Source organism: Notechis scutatus, chromosome Z (genome assembly GCF_049901735.1).
Source record: "Notechis scutatus isolate UNSWTSFEM ecotype Mainland chromosome Z, rNotScu1.2, whole genome shotgun sequence".
Lineage (NCBI taxonomy): Eukaryota > Metazoa > Chordata > Lepidosauria > Squamata > Elapidae > Notechis > Notechis scutatus.
Window position 1 is genome coordinate 115,409,684 of NC_142025.1, and position 20,401 is coordinate 115,430,084.

Sequence of the window (20,401 nt, forward strand, 5' to 3'; positions counted from 1 at the left end):
ATTGATGTTTTTATGTTTTATGTGTTTTTGTTTGTTGTTAAAATTAATAAAACTGTTTTCCCAAAAAAAAAAAAAAAAGGAGAAAGATCCGCATGGGGAACTGGGGAAGATTGGTAAACAGATTCTTGCTAGAACTCTCTGGGGTGAGCTGTGGCAGCTGAGGCTTCCTGGGGTTAAGTACACAGACCCAGGTCTATGCAGTTCTGGGTACATTTGCCATCCTACAATACAAGGTGCAGGGTAGACAAAGAGACATAAATAGGGGGAGGGGGAAGATAAGCATTTGGGGAACATTGAAGTGCTTGTGTGATTAGCGCATGTGCACACACACACACACACACACAGAGAGAGATATATATAGAGAGATGAAGACAGAGAAACAGAGACAGAGACAGAGTGACAGAGAGAGAGAGACGAAGAGAGAAACACATTTTAAAGGATAATTATAACAAGGATAATAAATCCACTGGAGTTGCATTAAATGCCAATGCATTTAAAGGTATATCTATATATCTATGTATATGTGTATGTGTATATATGTATGTGCCTGCATATTTGCTCATTTTCAGCAGTAGGAAAAATCACACTGGGACTCTAGAAATATAAATAAAGTTTGTGTTTTTTGTTTGTTTGTGCTAACTGCTCTAAACCATTCTCATGTCCTCCAAGCAATTCAGCTTCCATGTCAGCAAATTCCAGAGAAAGTTGAAATTAGTTAAGCTGTATAAAGAGCTGAGCTAGTTTGTGGGAAACTCTCTTGAGGACTGCAGCTCTCAAAGGCCTGGAAGTGGTCTTCTTCTCAACATTGAGGCTAAGGAAACATCTAAAGCCAAATTGCAGAGTCATTATCCTGAAAAATAAACAATGGCATAATAAATGTCTGTCGAATTGGGCATTAGTTATCCTTCTGCGACATGCTTATGGCCAGCAGATAGGAACATTCATATTCCTAGTTTCTCATTCAACCCAAGAATTAACACAAGCCCTAGCAGGACCGGTGTCAGTCAATCAGCCAGACTGTCTGTGTTAAAATTATACACCAGAGTATCACTTAATGATGTCTATGGAGATTCTCAGTCAGCCAGGTCATGGTTGTCCCGAAAGTGCTTTTTCAAATGGCATATGGAATTGCTTTTTCTTGAGGAAAAACATCTCCCACAAAGAAAAGTCCAGTTGTTGTTGTTTTGAAAAAGCATTTTTAGGATCACTTAATGAAAGAGTTATTAGCATTCAGAGAAGAAAGGCTGAAGAAAAACTGAAATGCTCTCTTGGTAGTTCTCCTAATCTCCCCCTTCTTCATATCTAACTTTTCTGATGAGGCAATTAGTGAGCTCTTTCTGCTTTTAAGAAAATAATATATATATATATATATATATATATATATATATATATATATATATATATATATATATATATATATATATATATATATATATATATATATATATGTTTTCTGAGGTTCTCAGGGTATTTGTATGTGGATCTTTGGTTATTCGGGTTTTCTCCCGCGTAAGATTCAAAGTATCTAGGCAACGTTTGGCGAGGTCCCACTCGCCATCTTCAGGCTGGTGCTTTCGGCTTAGTGCCAGTGCAAGCAGTGTGTGACCGGAGCTGCCATCTCTCTATATATACAAGTGGTGGGGGGATGGTGTGCTGGGCTGGTTGGCTGTGCTGCAGCCTCTTGATTGGTTGATGGAGTTGATGTTGGTATAATGGGCTGTGTAATGGCCTTTTGTTGTAGAGATATCCTGGATCTTGTGCTGTCATCTCCTGGGTCGTTAGCCTCTTGTGTTTTAACGGCTTGGGTAATGGGTTGTGTGATGGGCTTGTGAGTTCTTTTGTTGTGGTATCCTGGGTCTTGCGTTGTAATCTCCTGGGTCGTTTGTGTTTTGATCTCTTTTCCATTAGCCTCCTGTGTAGTAACAGCTTGGGTAATGGGTTGTGTGATGACCTTGTGAGATTTATTGCTGTGGTATCCTTGGTCTTGTGCTGTGATATCCTGGGTCATTTGCTGTGTTGTGACTTCTTGAGTTCTTGAGGTGTAATTTCTTGAGTTTTCTGATGTGATGTCCTGAGCGGGTGGCTGTGATGTAGCATTTTGGGTTTTTAATATGGCTTTGAGTTTGGGGTCTGGGTCTGTGTTCGTTTGGCTTCGAGTTCGTGGGTGCCACATCTTCATGGTGGGGGTCAGTTCGCTTCATGTATGGTTCAGAGGAGTTTGAAGTGGGTAGTGATGCAGCTGCAGTGCGGCTTCTGGTCTGTGGTCGTGTCTCATCTTCTGTGTGGGTGTGAGTCTGATTTTTACGTGGAAGTGTGGTGGTGGCATCTTGTGTGGCCCTCATGGGTGTGGGTCTGGTGTCATTTATCATGTTGGGTACTCGTCTGTTCATGAGGCGGGTTTCCAAATGGCTGGTAAGCGGGAGGTGTCATCTCTTTTATTCATGCTGTGTGGGCGTTTTTCTATCTCTATGGCTTCTCTGATTATTCTGCTGCTGTGGTGTTCAGTTTTGGCGATAGTTCTGGTATTTTTAAAGTCAATCTCATGTCCTGTGGCTTTGAGGTGTTGGACCAGGGAAGAGGTTGGTTCTTCTTTTTGATTGAGTTCTTATGTTCTTCAACGCGTGCACTTATTCTTCTGTTAGTTTGTCCAATGTATGTGGTGAGGCAGGCAGTGCAGGGGATTTCATATACTCCTTGGTTTTCTAACTCGATTTTGTCTTTAGGGTTTCTTAGGATGGTGGATATTTTTCTGTTTGTGCAGAATGCTGTTTTAATGTTGTGTTTTTGGAGGATCTTGCTGATTTTGTCTGTAGTGCCTTTTATATATGGGAGGAGGGCTTTGCCGTTCTCTTGTTCTCTGTCTTGGATTTTGGTTGGGGTTTCTTTTTGGATTAGGTGGGTGATCTTCTTTCTTTGAAATCCATTGGCTGTTAGTACGTTGGTGAGAGTGTTTAGTTCGGTTTTTAGGTGTTGTTCATCAGCTAAGCATTTTGTTCTGGAGATGAGTGTCTCAGCTACGGAATTGATCTGTGCTGGGTGGTGGTGTGAGAGTGCGTGTAGATAGCGGTTTGTATGTGTTTTCTTTTGGTAGATGGTGTGTCCTAGGGAGCCATTGGGTTTTTGTATACCAAGACATCTAGGAAGGGAAGTTGATTGTTAGCTTCTGTTTCCATGGTGAATTGTATTTTGGGGTGTAGGCTGTTGAGGTGTGTGAGGAAGTTGTTCAGTTTTTCTTTCCCGTGTGGCCAGATTATGAAGGTGTCATCTACGTATCTGAGCCAGAGTTTGGGTTTGTGATCATATTTTTCTAGAGCTTGTGTTTCAAAGTGTTCCATGTAGAGGTTTGCGATGACAGGTGAGAGGGGTGATCCCATGGGTGCTCCTTCTATTTGTTTGTATTTTTGTCCATTGTAGGTGAAGTATGTATTGGATAGACAGTGGTTGGTCAGATCTAGGATGTGCTTGGGGGTTGTATTTGTTTTGGATGGCTGTCAAGGCTTCTTTTATTGGCACTTGGGTGAAGAGGGATATGACATCGAAGCTAACTAGTAGGTCGCTGGGTTGTAAGTTTTGTTTCTTTATGATCTCGATGAACTGGAATGAGTTTCTTACATGTGAGTTGATGGATTCTGCATAGGGCTGTAGTTGTTTGGCGAGAAATTTGGCTAGGTTTTGTAGAGGTGAGCCTATGGAGCTGACTATTGGTCTAAGTGGAGTTCCTTCTTTGTGTATCTTGGGGAGACCATAAAGCTTGGGGCATCTGGATGATTTCTCTCTGGGTATGATTCTTTGCTGGATTTCTTCACTGATGGGGAGGCTTTTATTTTGGATCTGGTGGTTTTTTCTAGGTAGGTGGTGGGGTCTGTCTTTAGGGGTTTGTATGTGGGGTCTAGGAGTAGGTTGGTTAACTTGGTTTGGTAGTCAGATGTGTTCATAACCACTGTCGCGTTGCCCTTGTCTGCTGGTAGGATTATTATGCTGGTGTCTTCTTTCAGGTTACGTAGTGCAGTTTGTTCTTCTTTGGATAAGTTGCTTTTGGGTGGTTTGCTAGTGCAGAGGATGTTGGTGATTTCGAGTCTGATTCTATTAGCCTCATCAGGGTTGGTTTTGGTCAGGCTGGTTTCAACTCCGCATATGATGGTTTCTGTGGGGATGTGTTTGGGAGCAACAGCAAAGTTGAATCCTTTTGAAAGGACCTTGGTTTCGGCTTCGGTGAGGATCTTGTCTGAGATGTTGTGCACTGTTTGTTTCATGTGTGGCTGTGAGGGGGGAGTTGGTTTCTGGCATTGTTGTAGTTTTCTGAGTTTGTTGGTGTGTGTGTCTGTTTTGAGGGTGGTCTGTGTTTCGGCTCTCCAGACAGCGAGTTGTTTGGATTTGTCCCAAAGTAAGGGGTGAATCTTGTTGCTGAGTCTGAGGTGAAGTGTAAGAAGATCTTTGTTGATTTGGTCTAGGAGAAATCTTTTTGTGTGAAGTTCATTTCTAATTAGGGCCAATTCTGTTCTTTTTAGGATGCGTTTGGTGGCTGCTGTGTTGGTGTGGAATTTCAATTGGAAGCTTGTGGGAATTAAATTTTGATCTCGGCAGTTGCATAGGAATGCGAGGTCACATAAAATGGAAGCTCTTTGGACTTCAAGTTTTTCATAAGTCCTGGTCAGATGGTGGGTTTCCTCCCGTAGAGGTGCAATATTTGTTTTCTGAGGTTCTCGCGGGTATTTGTATGTGGATCTTTGGTTATTCGGTTTTCTCCCGCGTAAGATTCAAAGTATCTAGGCAACGTTTCGGCGAGGTCCCACTCGCCATCTTCAGGCTGGTGCTTTCGGCTTAGTGCCAGTGCAAGCAGTGTGTGACCGGAGCTGCCATCTCTCTATATATACAAGTGGTGGGGGATGGTGTGCTGGGCTGGTTGGCTGTGCTGCAGCCTCTTGATTGGTTGATGGAGTTGATGTTGGTATAATGGGCTGTGTAATGGGCTGTGTAATGGCCTTTTCTGTCCCCACAGAAACCATCATATGCGGAGTTGAAACCAGCCTGACCAAAACCAACCCTGATGAGGCTAATAGAATCAGACTCGAAATCACCAACATCCTCTGCACTAGCAAACCACCCAAAAGCAACTTATCCAAAGAAGAACAAACTGCACTACGTAACCTGAAAGAAGACACCAGCATAATAATCCTACCAGCAGACAAGGGCAATGCGACAGTGGTTATGAACACATCTGACTACCAAACCAAGTTAACCAACCTACTCCTAGACCCCACATACAAACCCCTAAAGACAGACCCCACCACCTACCTAGAAAAACCACCAGATCCAAAATAAAAGCCTCCCCCATCAGTGAAGAAATCCAGCAAAGAATCATACCCAGAGAGAAATCATCCAGATGCCCCAAGCTTTATGGTCTCCCAAGATACACAAAGAAGGAACTCCACTTAGACCAATAGTCAGCTCCATAGGCTCACCTCTACAAAACCTAGCCAAATTTCTGCCAAACAACTACAGCCCTATGCAGAATCCATCAACTCACATGTAAGAAACTCATTCCAGTTCATCGAGATCATAAAGAAACAAAACTTACAACCCAGCGACCTACTAGTTAGCTTCGATGTCATATCCCTCTTCACCCAAGTGCCAATAAAAGAAGCCTTGACAGCCATCCAAAACAAATACAACCCCCAAGCACATCCTAGATCTGACCAACCACTGTCTATCCAATACATACTTCACCTACAATGGACAAAAATACAAACAAATAGAAGGAGCACCCATGGGATCACCCCTCTCACCTGTCATCGCAAACCTCTACATGGAACACTTTGAAACACAAGCTCTAGAAAAATATGATCACAAACCCAAACTCTGGCTCAGATACGTAGATGACACCTTCATAATCTGGCCACACGGGAAAGAAAAACTGAACAACTTCCTCACACACCTCAACAGCCTACACCCCAAAATACAATTCACCATGGAAACAGAAGCTAACAATCAACTTCCCTTCCTAGATGTCTTGGTATACAAAAAACCCAATGGCTCCCTAGGACACACCATCTACCAAAAGAAAACACATACAAACCGCTATCTACACGCACTCTCACACCACCACCCAGCACAGATCAATTCCGTAGCTGAGACACTCATCTCCAGAACAAAATGCTTAGCTGATGAACAACACCTAAAAACCGAACTAAACACTCTCACCAACGTACTAACAGCCAATGGATTTCAAAGAAAGAAGATCACCCACCTAATCCAAAAGAAACCCCAACCAAAATCCAAGACAGAGAACAAGAGAACGGCAAAGCCCTCCTCCCATATATAAAAGGCACTACAGACAAAATCAGCAAGATCCTCCAAAAACACAACATTAAAACAGCATTCTGCACAAACAGAAAAATATCCACCATCCTAAGAAACCCTAAAGACAAAATCGAGTTAGAAAACCAAGGAGTATATGAAATCCCCTGCACTGCCTGCCTCACCACATACATTGGACAAACTAACAGAAGAATAAGTGCACGCGTTGAAGAACATAAGAACTCAATCAAAAAGAAGAACCAACCTCTTCCTGGTCCAACACCTCAAAGCCACAGGACATGAGATTGACTTTAAAAATACCAGAACTATCGCCAAAACTGAACACCACAGCAGCAGAATAATCAGAGAAGCCATAGAGATAGAAAACGCCCACACAGCATGAATAAAAGAGATGACACCTCCCGCTTACCAGCCATTTGGAAACCCGCCCTCATGAACAGGCGAGTACCCAACATGATAAATGACACCAGACCCACACCCATGAGGGCCACACAAGATGCCACCACCACACTTCCACGTAAAAATCAGACTCACACCCACACAGAAGATGAGACACGACCACAGACCAGAAGCCGCACTGCAGCTGCATCACTACCCACTTCAAACTCCTCTGAACCATACATGAAGCGAACTGACCCCCACCATGAAGATGTGGCACGACCACGAACTCGAAGCCAAGCGAACACAGACCCAGACCCCAAACTCAAAGCCATATTAAAAACCCAAAATGCTACATCACAGCCACCCGCTCAGGACATCACATCAGAAAACTCAAGAAATTACACCTCAAGAACTCAAGAAGTCACAACACAGCAAATGACCCAGGATATCACAGCACAAGACCAAGGATACCACAGCAATAAATCTCACAAGGTCATCACACAACCCATTACCCAAGCTGTTACTACACAGGAGGCTAATGGAAAAGAGATCAAAACACAAACGACCCAGGAGATTACAACGCAAGACCCAGGATACCACAACAAAAGAACTCACAAGCCCATCACACAACCCATTACCCAAGCCGTTAAAACACAAGAGGCTAACGACCCAGGAGATGACAGCACAAGATCCAGGATATCTCTACAACAAAAGGCCATTACACAGCCCATTATACCAACATCAACTCCATCAACCAATCAAGAGGCTGCAGCACAGCCAACCAGCCCAGCACACCATCCCCCACCACTTGTATATATAGAGAGATGGCAGCTCCGGTCACACACTGCTTGCACTGGCACTAAGCCGAAAGCACCAGCCTGAAGATGGCGAGTGGGACCTCGCCGAAACGTTGCCTAGATACTTTGAATCTTACGCGGGAGAAAACCCGAATAACCAAAGATCCACATACAAATACCCAGAGAACCTCAGAAAACAAATATTGCACCTCTACGGGAGGAAACCCACCATCTGACCAGGACTTATGAAAAACTTGAAGTCCAAAGAGCTTCCATTTTATGTGACCTCGCATTCCTATGCAACTGCCGAGATCAAAATTTAATTCCCACAAGCTTCCAATTGAAATTCCACACCAACACAGCAGCCACCAAACGCATCCTAAAAAGAACAGAATTGGCCCTAATTAGAAATGAACTTCACACAAAAAGATTTCTCCTAGACCAAATCAACAAAGATCTTCTTACACTTCACCTCAGACTCAGCAACAAGATTCACCCCTTACTTTGGGACAAATCCAAACAACTCGCTGTCTGGAGAGCCGAAACACAGACCACCCTCAAAACAGACACACACACCAACAAACTCAGAAAACTACAACAATGCCAGAAACCAACTCCCCCCTCACAGCCACACATGAAACAAACAGTGCACAACATCTCAGACAAGATCCTCACCGAAGCCGAAACCAAGGTCCTTTCAAAAGGATTCAACTTTGCTGTTGCTCCCAAACACATCCCCACAGAAACCATCATATGCGGAGTTGAAACCAGCCTGACCAAAACCAACCCTGATGAGGCTAATAGAATCAGACTCGAAATCACCAACATCCTCTGCACTAGCAAACCACCCAAAAGCAACTTATCCAAAGAAGAACAAACTGCACTACGTAACCTGAAAGAAGACACCAGCATAATAATCCTACCAGCAGACAAGGGCAACGCGACAGTGGTTATGAACACATCTGACTACCAAACCAAGTTAACCAACCTACTCCTAGACCCCACATACAAACCCCTAAAGACAGACCCCACCACCTACCTAGAAAAAAACCACCAGATCCAAAATAAAAGCCTCCCCCATCAGTGAAGAAATCCAGCAAAGAATCATACCCAGAGAGAAATCATCCAGATGCCCTAAGCTTTATGGTCTCCCCAAGATACACAAAGAAGGAACTCCACTTAGACCAATAGTCAGCTCCATAGGCTCACCTCTACAAAACCTAGCCAAATTTCTCGCCAAACAACTACAGCCCTATGCAGAATCCATCAACTCACATGTAAGAAACTCATTCCAGTTCATCGAGATCATAAAGAAACAAAACTTACAACCCAGCGACCTACTAGTTAGCTTCGATGTCATATCCCTCTTCACCCAAGTGCCAATAAAAGAAGCCTTGACAGCCATCCAAAACAAATACAACCCCCAAGCACATCCTAGATCTGACCAACCACTGTCTATCCAATACATACTTCACCTACAATGGACAAAAATACAAACAAATAGAAGGAGCACCCATGGGATCACCCCTCTCACCTGTCATCGCAAACCTCTACATGGAACACTTTGAAACACAAGCTCTAGAAAAATATGATCACAAACCCAAACTCTGGCTCAGATACGTAGATGACACCTTCATAATCTGGCCACACGGGAAAGAAAAACTGAACAACTTCCTCACACACCTCAACAGCCTACACCCCAAAATACAATTCACCATGGAAACAGAAGCTAACAATCAACTTCCCTTCCTAGATGTCTTGGTATACAAAAAACCCAATGGCTCCCTAGGACACACCATCTACCAAAAGAAAACACATACAAACCGCTATCTACACGCACTCTCACACCACCACCCAGCACAGATCAATTCCGTAGCTGAGACACTCATCTCCAGAACAAAATGCTTAGCTGATGAACAACACCTAAAAACCGAACTAAACACTCTCACCAACGTACTAACAGCCAATGGATTTCAAAGAAAGAAGATCACCCACCTAATCCAAAAAGAAACCCCAACCAAAATCCAAGACAGAGAACAAGAGAACGGCAAAGCCCTCCTCCCATATATAAAAGGCACTACAGACAAAATCAGCAAGATCCTCCAAAAACACAACATTAAAACAGCATTCTGCACAAACAGAAAAATATCCACCATCCTAAGAAACCCTAAAGACAAAATCGAGTTAGAAAACCAAGGAGTATATGAAATCCCTGCACTGCCTGCCTCACCACATACATTGGACAAACTAACAGAAGAATAAGTGCACGCGTTGAAGAACATAAGAACTCAATCAAAAAGAAGAACCAACCTCTTCCCTGGTCCAACACCTCAAAGCCACAGGACATGAGATTGACTTAAAAATACCAGAACTATCGCCAAAACTGAACACCACAGCAGCAGAATAATCAGAGAAGCCATAGAGATAGAAAAACGCCCACACAGCATGAATAAAAGAGATGACACCTCCCGCTTACCAGCCATTTGGAAACCCGCCCTCATGAACAGACAGTACCCAACATGATAAATGACACCAGACCCACACCCATGAGGGCCACACAAGATGCCACCACCACACTTCCACGTAAAAATCAGACTCACACCCACACAGAAGATGAGACACGACCACAGACCAGAAGCCGCACTGCAGCTGCATCACTACCCACTTCAAACTCCTCTGAACCATACATGAAGCGAACTGACCCCCACCATGAAGATGTGGCACGACCACGAACTCGAAGCCAAACGAACACAGACCCAGACCCCAAACTCAAAGCCATATTAAAAACCCAAAATGCTACATCACAGCCACCCGCTCAGGACATCACATCAGAAAACTCAAGAAATTACACCTCAAGAACTCAAGAAGTCACAACACAGCAAATGACCCAGGATATCACAGCACAAGACCAAGGATACCACAGCAATAAATCTCACAAGGTCATCACACAACCCATTACCCAAGCTGTTACTACACAGGAGGCTAATGGAAAAGAGATCAAAACACAAACGACCCAGGAGATTACAACGCAAGACCCAGGATACCACAACAAAAGAACTCACAAGCCCATCACACAACCCATTACCCAAGCCGTTAAAACACAAGAGGCTAACGACCCAGGAGATGACAGCACAAGATCCAGGATATCTCTACAACAAAAGGCCATTACACAGCCCATTATACCAACATCAACTCCATCAACCAATCAAGAGGCTGCAGCACAGCCAACCAGCCCAACACACCATCCCCACCACTTGTATATATAGAGATGGCAGCTCCGGTCACACACTGCTTGCACTGGCACTAAGCCGAAAGCACCAGCCTGAAGATGGCGAGTGGGACCTCGCAAACGTTGCCTAGATACTTTGAATCTTACGCGGAGAAAACCCGAATAACCAAAGATCCATATATATATATATATATATATATAAAATAGACCCTTCAAAATGCAAACCATGGTAAAATTTCAAACCAATGCACACAGGCTAAATGAATTCAAATGGAAACAATTTGGGATTTGATTTCTGGATTGTTTAAAGATAGTATGTGAACCTTAGACTGACAAATCCATATAGCTTCCCTCCATTCCACAGTATGGAAATATATAATTTAATGTTTTTATTAAAATAAATCTGAAATGGAATGAAAAATAAAAAGATAGGAAAATATCCTAAGATAAAAAGCAAATCCCTAGCATTTAGCATTGCCTTTCTTTTTGAGACTATAATGTGGGACCTCTTATCTTTCATGCCAATGTGTGATAGACCTATTAATAAATACAAACCTTGCCCACTCCTTTTCTATGAGTTAATACTACTTTGAATGTACAAATGATTCTGAATTTAAAGATCAGAAATTAGATTGCAAAGGAAGTAGAGCAAAAGTCAGTTTCATGTGTAGATTGAAGTCATAAGATACAAAAAGAATATTGGTTACATTAGGATACAGGTTAAATAACTTCCAGCAAAATTAACAAAATAAGTGAATTGGAAGGGACCTGGAAGATCTTCTAGTCAGTATATATAAACCCCCTGCTCAAAGAGGAAACCCTCTATACCATTTCAGATAAATGGTTTTATGTCATTTGATGTCAAAAGATTTAGGCACCCCTGTTCAGATTGTAGGTTACAATGAATCCTTAAATGAATGGAAAGGATGTAACTTGTATTTGAGATGCAGTTAAGGATTATAACTTTCATCCAATGTAACTGTATTTTTATTAGGTACAAATGGACTTTGTATATGAATGGATCTAATAAAAAATTGAATCCTGATGATAACAAATGGCTCTCTATTCCATTGTTCTGCAGCCTTGATCAGGGATTAAATTAACCCAAAATAAATATTAAGTTGGTAGCACATAATCAAAACTACCATGTTTCCCCAAAAATAAGACCCTGTTTTATTTTTTTGTCACCAAAAAAGGCACCAAGTCTTATTTTCGAGGGATGTCATCCACTGACTAACCTCATTGGCTTAGTTAACCCTGGCCTCCTTTTCACTGTCAGAGACATTCAGGAACTTCTGTGGCCAGCAAGGCTTTCCTGAAGGCCTCTGCAGCCGATAACAGAGCTCCAGAAAAATCCTGAGCTCCAGAGGCTTTCAGGAAAGCCTTGCCAGCCTTGCTGGCTGCAGAAGAAATGGGCTGGCAAGGCAGGTGTCAGGATGTGTGAGGCCTGGCTACAACTGTCCAAAGATAAGTAGTAGAGAAGCTCCAGTCCCCCATCCCCACTCTAGCTTAAATTTTATCTCTGCACTCTGGAGTGGGAGAGATCTGAATTAGGGCTTATATTGAGTGCACAGTAAAAATCAAGCTAGGACTTATTTTTAGGGTAGGTTGTATTTTCAGGGAAACAGGATAAGTATAACTCCACTCCTGAAAACACTGTACAAGGAACTGAAGTCTTGATTCTTCCTATGGGCTTTGAACATTTATGCAAGTATGTTCTGAATCAGAAACTGTAAATGCAGAAGTGGATAGGATTATGTATCTACAAATCTTTCAAAATCTTCAAAGAAATAAAATCTCAAAGCAAGCTGTAATGTGTTCTGTGACTGCATGGTCTGTCTTCTAATCCAAAAAAGGAAACACTACTCTTTGCCGGGCTATATTGGGTTTTTTATATATATTTGATTTAGGCTTAGCTTAGACATAAAACAATACAAATAAATACTTAGGGAGACGTTTATGGTTCAATACTATTGGATTTTAGATATAAATTTATAATCAAGGATGAAAGGAACAAGAGATTAATAATAGAATAGAATGCCAACAGTTATCCATGTCATCACAACTTTCTTTAGTAGTCAATTCTTAACATTTCAATGATTTGATTGATTATGTGCCATCAAAATGTTTTCAACAAAGAAACTCCATAGATCAGCGGTCCACAACTTTTCTGGTTCCATGGACTAGCAGGGACAGCAGCTGAGGTGGCGGGGTGGGGTGAAGATAGTTCTTCAAACTTTGTTTTCTTGGTCACCAAAGAATTATCAGGAGTCTCCCCTAACAGCAAAGTTCAAAAGCATCAATACTCTTTAAAATAACAGTTTGGCTTCTGTAATGTCACAGGAAACACCATGGCAAGCATGATTTGGAACTGGAAGTTTTATCTAGTTTCCAAAGGATTTTGAAATCAAGACCAGCTAATCTGTAACAGAGAGTTGACATCTGACCATTTCATCAAATATTCCTGATTTCTAGAATTAGTGCAATGTTGTAGCTTCAAACTTCCCAATTCTATTTCTCCACTATTTTCAAAACAGATTAAGCACCAGTCACTTATTATGTCACTCTAAAGAAAGAAAGTTTTTCATCACACATGTTAAGAAAACATTACCGGGTTGTTACTGTTTCCATGCCAATTATGTCCCTTATAAATGACTGCAGTCATTCTATTATTTTAGCAGACCAAATATCAAATGTTCTGCACAGAAGGGAATAGAAATTGAGAAACAATCCATATAAATACTTCAAGAGCCACACGGAGGAAGGAAGTGGTAATGCTGACTCTGTGAGATTCATTTCCAAAAAGTTCTCTTCCTTCTGTTTTATCTGCCAGAGGTTCTCCTTGAAGATAGACTCAGACACTTTTTCCATACACAGTGAACCATAAAATCGATCCTCCTGGTATTCCAGATGCACAAAGCAGTTCCTTTGAGCTGTCCTGCAAGTGATGCCTTCCCTGTTCCACATGAGTGGTTTCAACCTGGGGACCTCATCATCGGTGGGATGATGTCTCACTTGATTTACCATTTCTATCAAACTCTATTCAACCAACATCCTTTTCTCAACCTTTATGATTCACCAATGTAAACATTTTCCTTTGAATCATCTGACCATGAATACATATCAAAGAATCATTTATATGACTGTTTGTAGAGAAAATGTAGAGTTTTTCATGTAAATGTAAGAATTCTTTGTGTTTTGAAAGTTTTCTAGTGGTGAGAGAAGAGGGAACTATCTTTGTGTTTGTTTCATTCTTGTAAGTAAAGCATATTTCATTGCATGGAAATTATCAAAAAGAAGAATGCAAAAAAAAATCAGCTCTGCCACATTTCACAACACAAAAATAAAGGTGCTTTTCCAAAAAAACAACTGAATGTTCTTGGTTTTTCTTTGAAACGTTTCGTTTCTCATCCACAAAACTTCCTGTTCTGTCTCAATTCTGGTTCAAATCTAGAGGTTTCTTGGATGAGAAGTGAAATGTTTCAAATAAAACATTAAGAAACTCCAATTGCCTTTTGGAAAATATCTTTGGGACAACCATAACCAGGATGACTGAGCATCTACAGACATAAATATGGAAACAATTAAATCTATTGACATTCTGTTTTACTAAACAGGAAAGGAATGGTAAGATAGATTAAAGGTTTTTTAATATTTCTATTTTTGCAGCCAAAGTGGCCACACACCTTAGATATTGACTTTGGTGGAACTAAGAATTATGAGCACTCATGGAATATCCCTTAAGAACTTAAACAATTCACATGAGCAAGATGTATGGGTTTAGAGAGAACCTCACCCTTAATCTATAGTTCCTAGAAAACTAAATCAGCAGAGAAAACAACAAGCCACAGCTTTCTAGTTGAACACTGAACACTGAGGTTAAAATTTCAGAAATTAACACAGTATGTCTTGTAATTATTAACTTTCTGGAAAAATATTAAAAGAAATAAATTGTGTGCAAAGCATATTTGGCCTGATTACAAAATAAGTATATTTAGCCTGATTATACAATTAATCAATACTTCAATCAGAAACAGGTTTTTCAGTAGTCAGTTATATACTGACCATCTTAAAACAATTTGCAAAATTATTATTATTTTGAAAAGTTGTGCTCAATCTATTTTCAGTGTAATAACCAAATTCTACCAACACATCCTTGCCTTGGCCTTTGCTGTAAAGAAGATCAATGAAGACACCCAGATCTTACCTAACATCACTCTTGGGTTCCACATCTATGACAGTTACTACAATTCAAGGATGACCTATCGCACCACCCTGGACCTGCTTTTCAAATCCCAGGAATTTGTCCCTAACTACAGATGTGATAGCCAGAAGAATCTCATGGCCATCCTTGGAGGCTTAGGTTCTGATACATCATCTAATATAGCTGAAGTTGTAGGTTTCTACAAGGTTCCACAGGTCAGTATGGAGGAGATGAGCAGAAAAATTCTATACCTTGTTGTTATGATGTAATTACTGAGAATCAGGTATTAGACTTAGATTTGTATTAAGATATTCTAGACACCTTAATCATCATTTCTAAAGCTACAGTGCCACTCATACAAGTATTTATCTAGAATCATTCCATACCAAAGGGAAGATTTGAATGTAGCACACCCTGGTCCTGTTGAACCAAATGAACTATTGTAATGTGTTTGTAATAATTCATAGAAATTCCATACTATATTAATATTTTAAACAAAATAGAGGGGGGAAAATCCTTCCTTTGCTATTGTTTACAGGAAAACTAGACCCAGAAAGATCAGATCTGAGCGAACGACTGAACAGAATATTACTCTGCTTTCTTTTAGCTGACATATGGCTCAATAGCCCAAGAGGAGTTTCAGACCAGTAAGCAATCTTCACTTCATTTCATGGTCCCAAAAGAGGACCATCAATATGTTGGGATTATTCAACTGCTTCATCATTTTAGATGGACATGGATTGGGATATTTACTATGGACAACAATAATGGAGAACGTTTTTTACAGAAAATGCAGCCCATACTTTCACAAAATGGAATCTGTTCATCATTCATACAAAGGCTTTCACAACTAATCCACACAGAACAATATACAGAACTTTATCACATGGTCTCAAGTAGTTTCACAATTATGAGGAATAGCAACACCACCACGTTTCTTGTCTATGGAGAATCGTTGACAATTACATGGCTCAGAGCTATCATGTTTGTAGAAGATCCTGAAAACAAGCAAACTGCATTATTTAGAAATGTGTGGATCATGACTGCACAGATTGATTTTGTGCTCTCAGGCTTTCAAATCAGTTGGGATCTCCAGATGTTCCATGGGGCTATTTCCTTCAGTGTTCATTCAAGAGCAGTTGTAGGTTTCAAGGAATTTCTTCAGACCATCAACCCTCATTCAGGCTACAAAGATGGGTTTCTGCAAGATGTTTGGGAACAATTATTTGATTGTTCACTCTCAAAATCAGAATTACAAGAAACGTCCAATAGGCAGTGCCTGGAAGAGAACAAACTGGAGGATCTTCCTGCACCTATGTTTGAAATGGAAATGACTGGCCAAAGCTACAGTGTCTACAATGCTGTTTATACTGTGGCTCATGCTTTGCAAGCACTACTCATATCAGGGTTCAATAAGAAAAAAACAATGATGGGTAGAAAATCTGACCTTCTATATCTGCAACCTTGGCAGGTATTCTCTCTGCATTGGAAAATTCTTTTATTTCAATGAGAAATTTGATCTAGAATTACCGTTTTAACCTATGGTGGAAGTCTTAATATTTTCTGCTTATAAAATCCAGTTAGGTGTGAAGATTAAGAAACTACTATATTGTTAAGTAACACAGTTCTTAAGGGAATCTAGCTTCCCCATTGACTTTACTTGTCTGAAGATGGCAAAGGTCATAAATGTGAAAAACAGTCATTTTTTTCATTCCATAATAACTTTGAATGGCCACTAAAAGAACTGTTGTAAATAGAGGACTACCTGTATTATCCTTTGAACTCTCTCTCTCTCTCTCTGTTCTCTTTTACATAGCTCCATCCATTTCTACATGGCATTTCTTTTAACAATTCGGCTGGAGAGAAAGTTTCCCTGAATGAAAAAGGGGAAGTAATGGGTGGATTTGATATCATCAACCTCATCACATTCCCCAATCGGTCTTTTCAAAGAGTTAGAGTCGGAATAATGGATCCGAGTTCTCCAACAGGCAAAGAATTATTCATTGATGAAGATTTGATTGTCTGGCACCCAGCTTTTAATCAGGTATGGACTCATTTGTGGACTGTATCTTGAGCCATTACGATTCCAGCTAGAGGCCTTGATCTCTTAAACTATACTGACCAAAGCTTCTTTAGAAATCTAATTTTTATGTTTATAAGAAAAAATGGCATACTTTGAATGAATGTGGCCCAAGATTAAGCATTCATGAAACTGACAAAATGATGTTGCAATGTAAAAGTCTGGTTTTCATATTTGATTGCAAGTGCCTTTCAAATCATTGGAACTGCATCATTTCCATAACATTTTCATGAATATTTATTTACTCACCTTGCCTTTTTCAAAGAGGCCCTTTTCATCATCATTCTAATTTCAACAACTTTTAATGTATAATATAAATCCAGCTAGGTGATATACAGTATTCCTCTAGGAAGTAAAGGATTAATTCCCTCAATAAAAGAGAACAATTAATAACTCAGGAATGGAGGGATCCCAGGATAATGTTGAACAATCTACTCTGAGTGAGTCACTGGTCAACTTTTGGTGCCAGATTGGATTCTGCAAGATTAATTGATTTTTTAAATCTCCCTCTGCAAAAATCTTCTATATTTATCATCAGGTTCTTCCAATTTCTATGTGTAATGACCATTGCTCCCCTGGATATTGGAAGAAGGAGGCTGAAGGAAAACAATTCTGCTGCTATGACTGTGTTCCATGTCCAGAAGGGAAGATTTCAGATCAAAAGGGTAGGTTAGACATTCCAGCAAGTTCTCATTAGATACATCTAAACCAATTGTAATGTACTAGTTTAACATAACAAATAGTATTGTGAGTAATTCAAGGTGAATATTCATTTTTATACCTGTGAATAAGAATCTATCATTCTGAATTCAAGTTTTTCCATAAGAGCTAAGCTCTTATATCCACCCTTACGTATTTCCTCTCCAAGTTTTGGAAAAATGGGAAAAGTCAAATGGTCTAAATTTTAATAAATTTGAAACTGCCAGAGAGAACTGTATTTCCTAGAATAATTGCCCTTCCTATCGTGCTTCTTTAATGGTGGTCCCAGCTGATACAATGATGGAAAAACTGCACTTCCATAGAAACATGATCCAATATGGTAACCAATAGAAAAACTTGAGAGGGATAATGTTTGGCACTCATAAAGAATATTATTTTCAAAAATATGGAATGTATGAAAACATGCCTTGACTTTTCTTTTAGATATGGATGACTGTTTTCAATGTTCAGAAGATCATTATCCAAATAAAGAAAAGAAAGGATGTATCTTGAAACCAGTGCTATTTTTAAACTTTGAAGAAACCTTAGGAATTGGTTTAGCCTCAGCAGCTCTTTGTTTCTTCTTCTTGACATCTTGTGTACTTGGAACTTTTATTAAGCACAGGGATACTCCCATTGTCAAAGCCAACAACCGGTCCCTGACTTACACCCTACTTGTCTCTCTTCAGCTCTGCTTTCTCTCCTCTTTGTTGTTCCTCAGCCAACCTGGCAAAGTGATCTGCCTTCTCCGGCAACCTACTTTTGGAATCACCTTCTCAGTGGCCATTTCTAGTGTTCTCGCCAAAACCATCACTGTGGTTGTGGCTTTCATGGCCACTAAACCAGGATCTCAGATGAGGAAATGGGTGGGGAAAAGATTGGCTGTCTCTATTGTCCTCTCATTCTCTCTCCTACAAGTGTTTCTTTGTATTCTTTGGTTGTCAACATGTCCCCCATTCCCTGAGATGGACATGCAGTCAGAGTTCCAAGAAATGGTTTTACAGTGCAATGAGGGGTCAACTTTCTTCTTCTACTGTGTCTTGGGCTACATGGGTATCTTGGCCATCACCAGCTTTATTGTGGCTTTCCTTGCCCGTAAATTACCTGACAGCTTTAATGAAGCCAAGTTCATCACCTTCAGCATGTTGGCCTTTTGCAGTGTGTGGATCTCCTTCTTTCCATCCTACTTGAGCACAAAAGGAAAAGCCATGGTAGCCGTGGAGGTCTTCTCCATCTTGTCCTCCAGTGCTGCATTACTGGGATGCATATTCCTGCCAAAGTGCTACATCGTTGTTTTGAGACCTGACCTCAACCACAGGGAGCAACTCATAAAGAGGAATTAGCACATCATGTGTTCTTTCTGGCCATGGGAAATGATTAACAAAAAAGAGTAGAATATCTGCTATTATTATATTTAATATTATTACATAATATTATCATTATTTTTATTTTAGACATCCTTATTTCTATCAAACAAGATTTTATGAAGGATTGGGATTATTATTTAAATTCATTATTTCCTATTCCAAATGAAGTGCTCATTTGCTACATTTTCAGACATTCTACAAGTTTATTTAACCTAACCCTTTTTTCCTCTGCATACATCGAGCAAACAAGAGTTTGAGCATCTAGCTCTTAGAAGATTTGCGATGTTTACTTTAAGGATGCCTAAAAGTTTGCAGCTTCCAGTTCATGGTTTTAATAGCTTCATTTCTTAAACCACTGTATAAATATGGGAAAAAGCTAATGAATATTTTGTAGACATGTATTTAGCACATTCTCATAGGGTATCCATTTTTGATTGTTTGGTCTTCTTTGAAATGTAAAAGATAGAAAAAAATTTTTTGTAAAGTTTTTATTTTTTACAACAAACATACAGACAAAACATAAAAACATAAAACCATCTTTCAATTATATACATACAGTGTGTTAGTTGGTTACAATCTTTTGTGCTATCCTTTTTTTTTTACCATTACTCACAAGTTGTATAAATTCTCACCTTGTCAATCTAACATGTGCTTATGTAGTATCAATTATTAATCATTCATTTGACTAAACTATTTTTCCATCATTGTATACGAGATATTCTAAATTTCATTATGGTTTAATCTTATACATTCATCCAATGGTTATATATTTTATATTATATTCTATATCAATCTATTAACTTTTATTGTTGAGCTTCCTAATCTATTTCTTTACCATGTCTTTTTATCTAACCATTGATAAAATAAATCTCATATCATATAAAATTGTTTATCTTTTTGTTCTCTAATTTCAAATGTCAATTTACTCATTTCGGCACAGTCCATGATTTTCTTAATAATTTCCTCCTGCATAGGTATTTTTTCATTTTTCCAGTTCTTAGCAAATACTATTCTAGCCACTGTTAAAACATTTATAATCAAATATTTCAATTCTTTGCTGTATATTTCTGGTATAATTCCCAATAAAAATATCTCAGGTGTAAAGTCTATGTGTTGTTTGATCATTTTTTCCAACCATGTGTGGATTATAGTCCAATATCTTTTTGCATCCAAGCATGTCCACCACATATGGTAATATGAACCAGGTATCTGATGACATTTCCAACATTTATCCGATTTATTCTTGAACATTCTCGCAATTCTCATCGGGGGTAAATGTCACCTGTAAAACATCTTATACAAATTTTCTTTATATGTAGTTGACGT

The 20,401-nt window shown here is 39.8% G+C and overlaps 1 protein-coding gene across 1 annotated transcript in view; it reads left to right on the top strand.

Moving 5' to 3' along the window:
* The window catches only part of LOC148129155 (vomeronasal type-2 receptor 26-like), a 19,873-nt gene extending 783 nt beyond the window's left edge, over positions 1 to 19,090 (top strand). Inside the window, exons 2-7 of the mRNA XM_087947380.1 lie at positions 13,636 to 13,808; positions 14,853 to 15,144; positions 15,537 to 16,400; positions 16,746 to 16,973; positions 17,548 to 17,674; positions 18,153 to 19,090. Of these exons, the coding sequence (XP_087803506.1) occupies positions 13,636 to 13,808; positions 14,853 to 15,144; positions 15,537 to 16,400; positions 16,746 to 16,973; positions 17,548 to 17,674; positions 18,153 to 19,051 (2,583 nt within the window). The 3' untranslated portion in view covers positions 19,052 to 19,090. The remainder of the gene's footprint in view (positions 1 to 13,635; positions 13,809 to 14,852; positions 15,145 to 15,536; positions 16,401 to 16,745; positions 16,974 to 17,547; positions 17,675 to 18,152) is intronic.
* Positions 19,091 to 20,401: the final 1,311 nt, after the last annotated feature.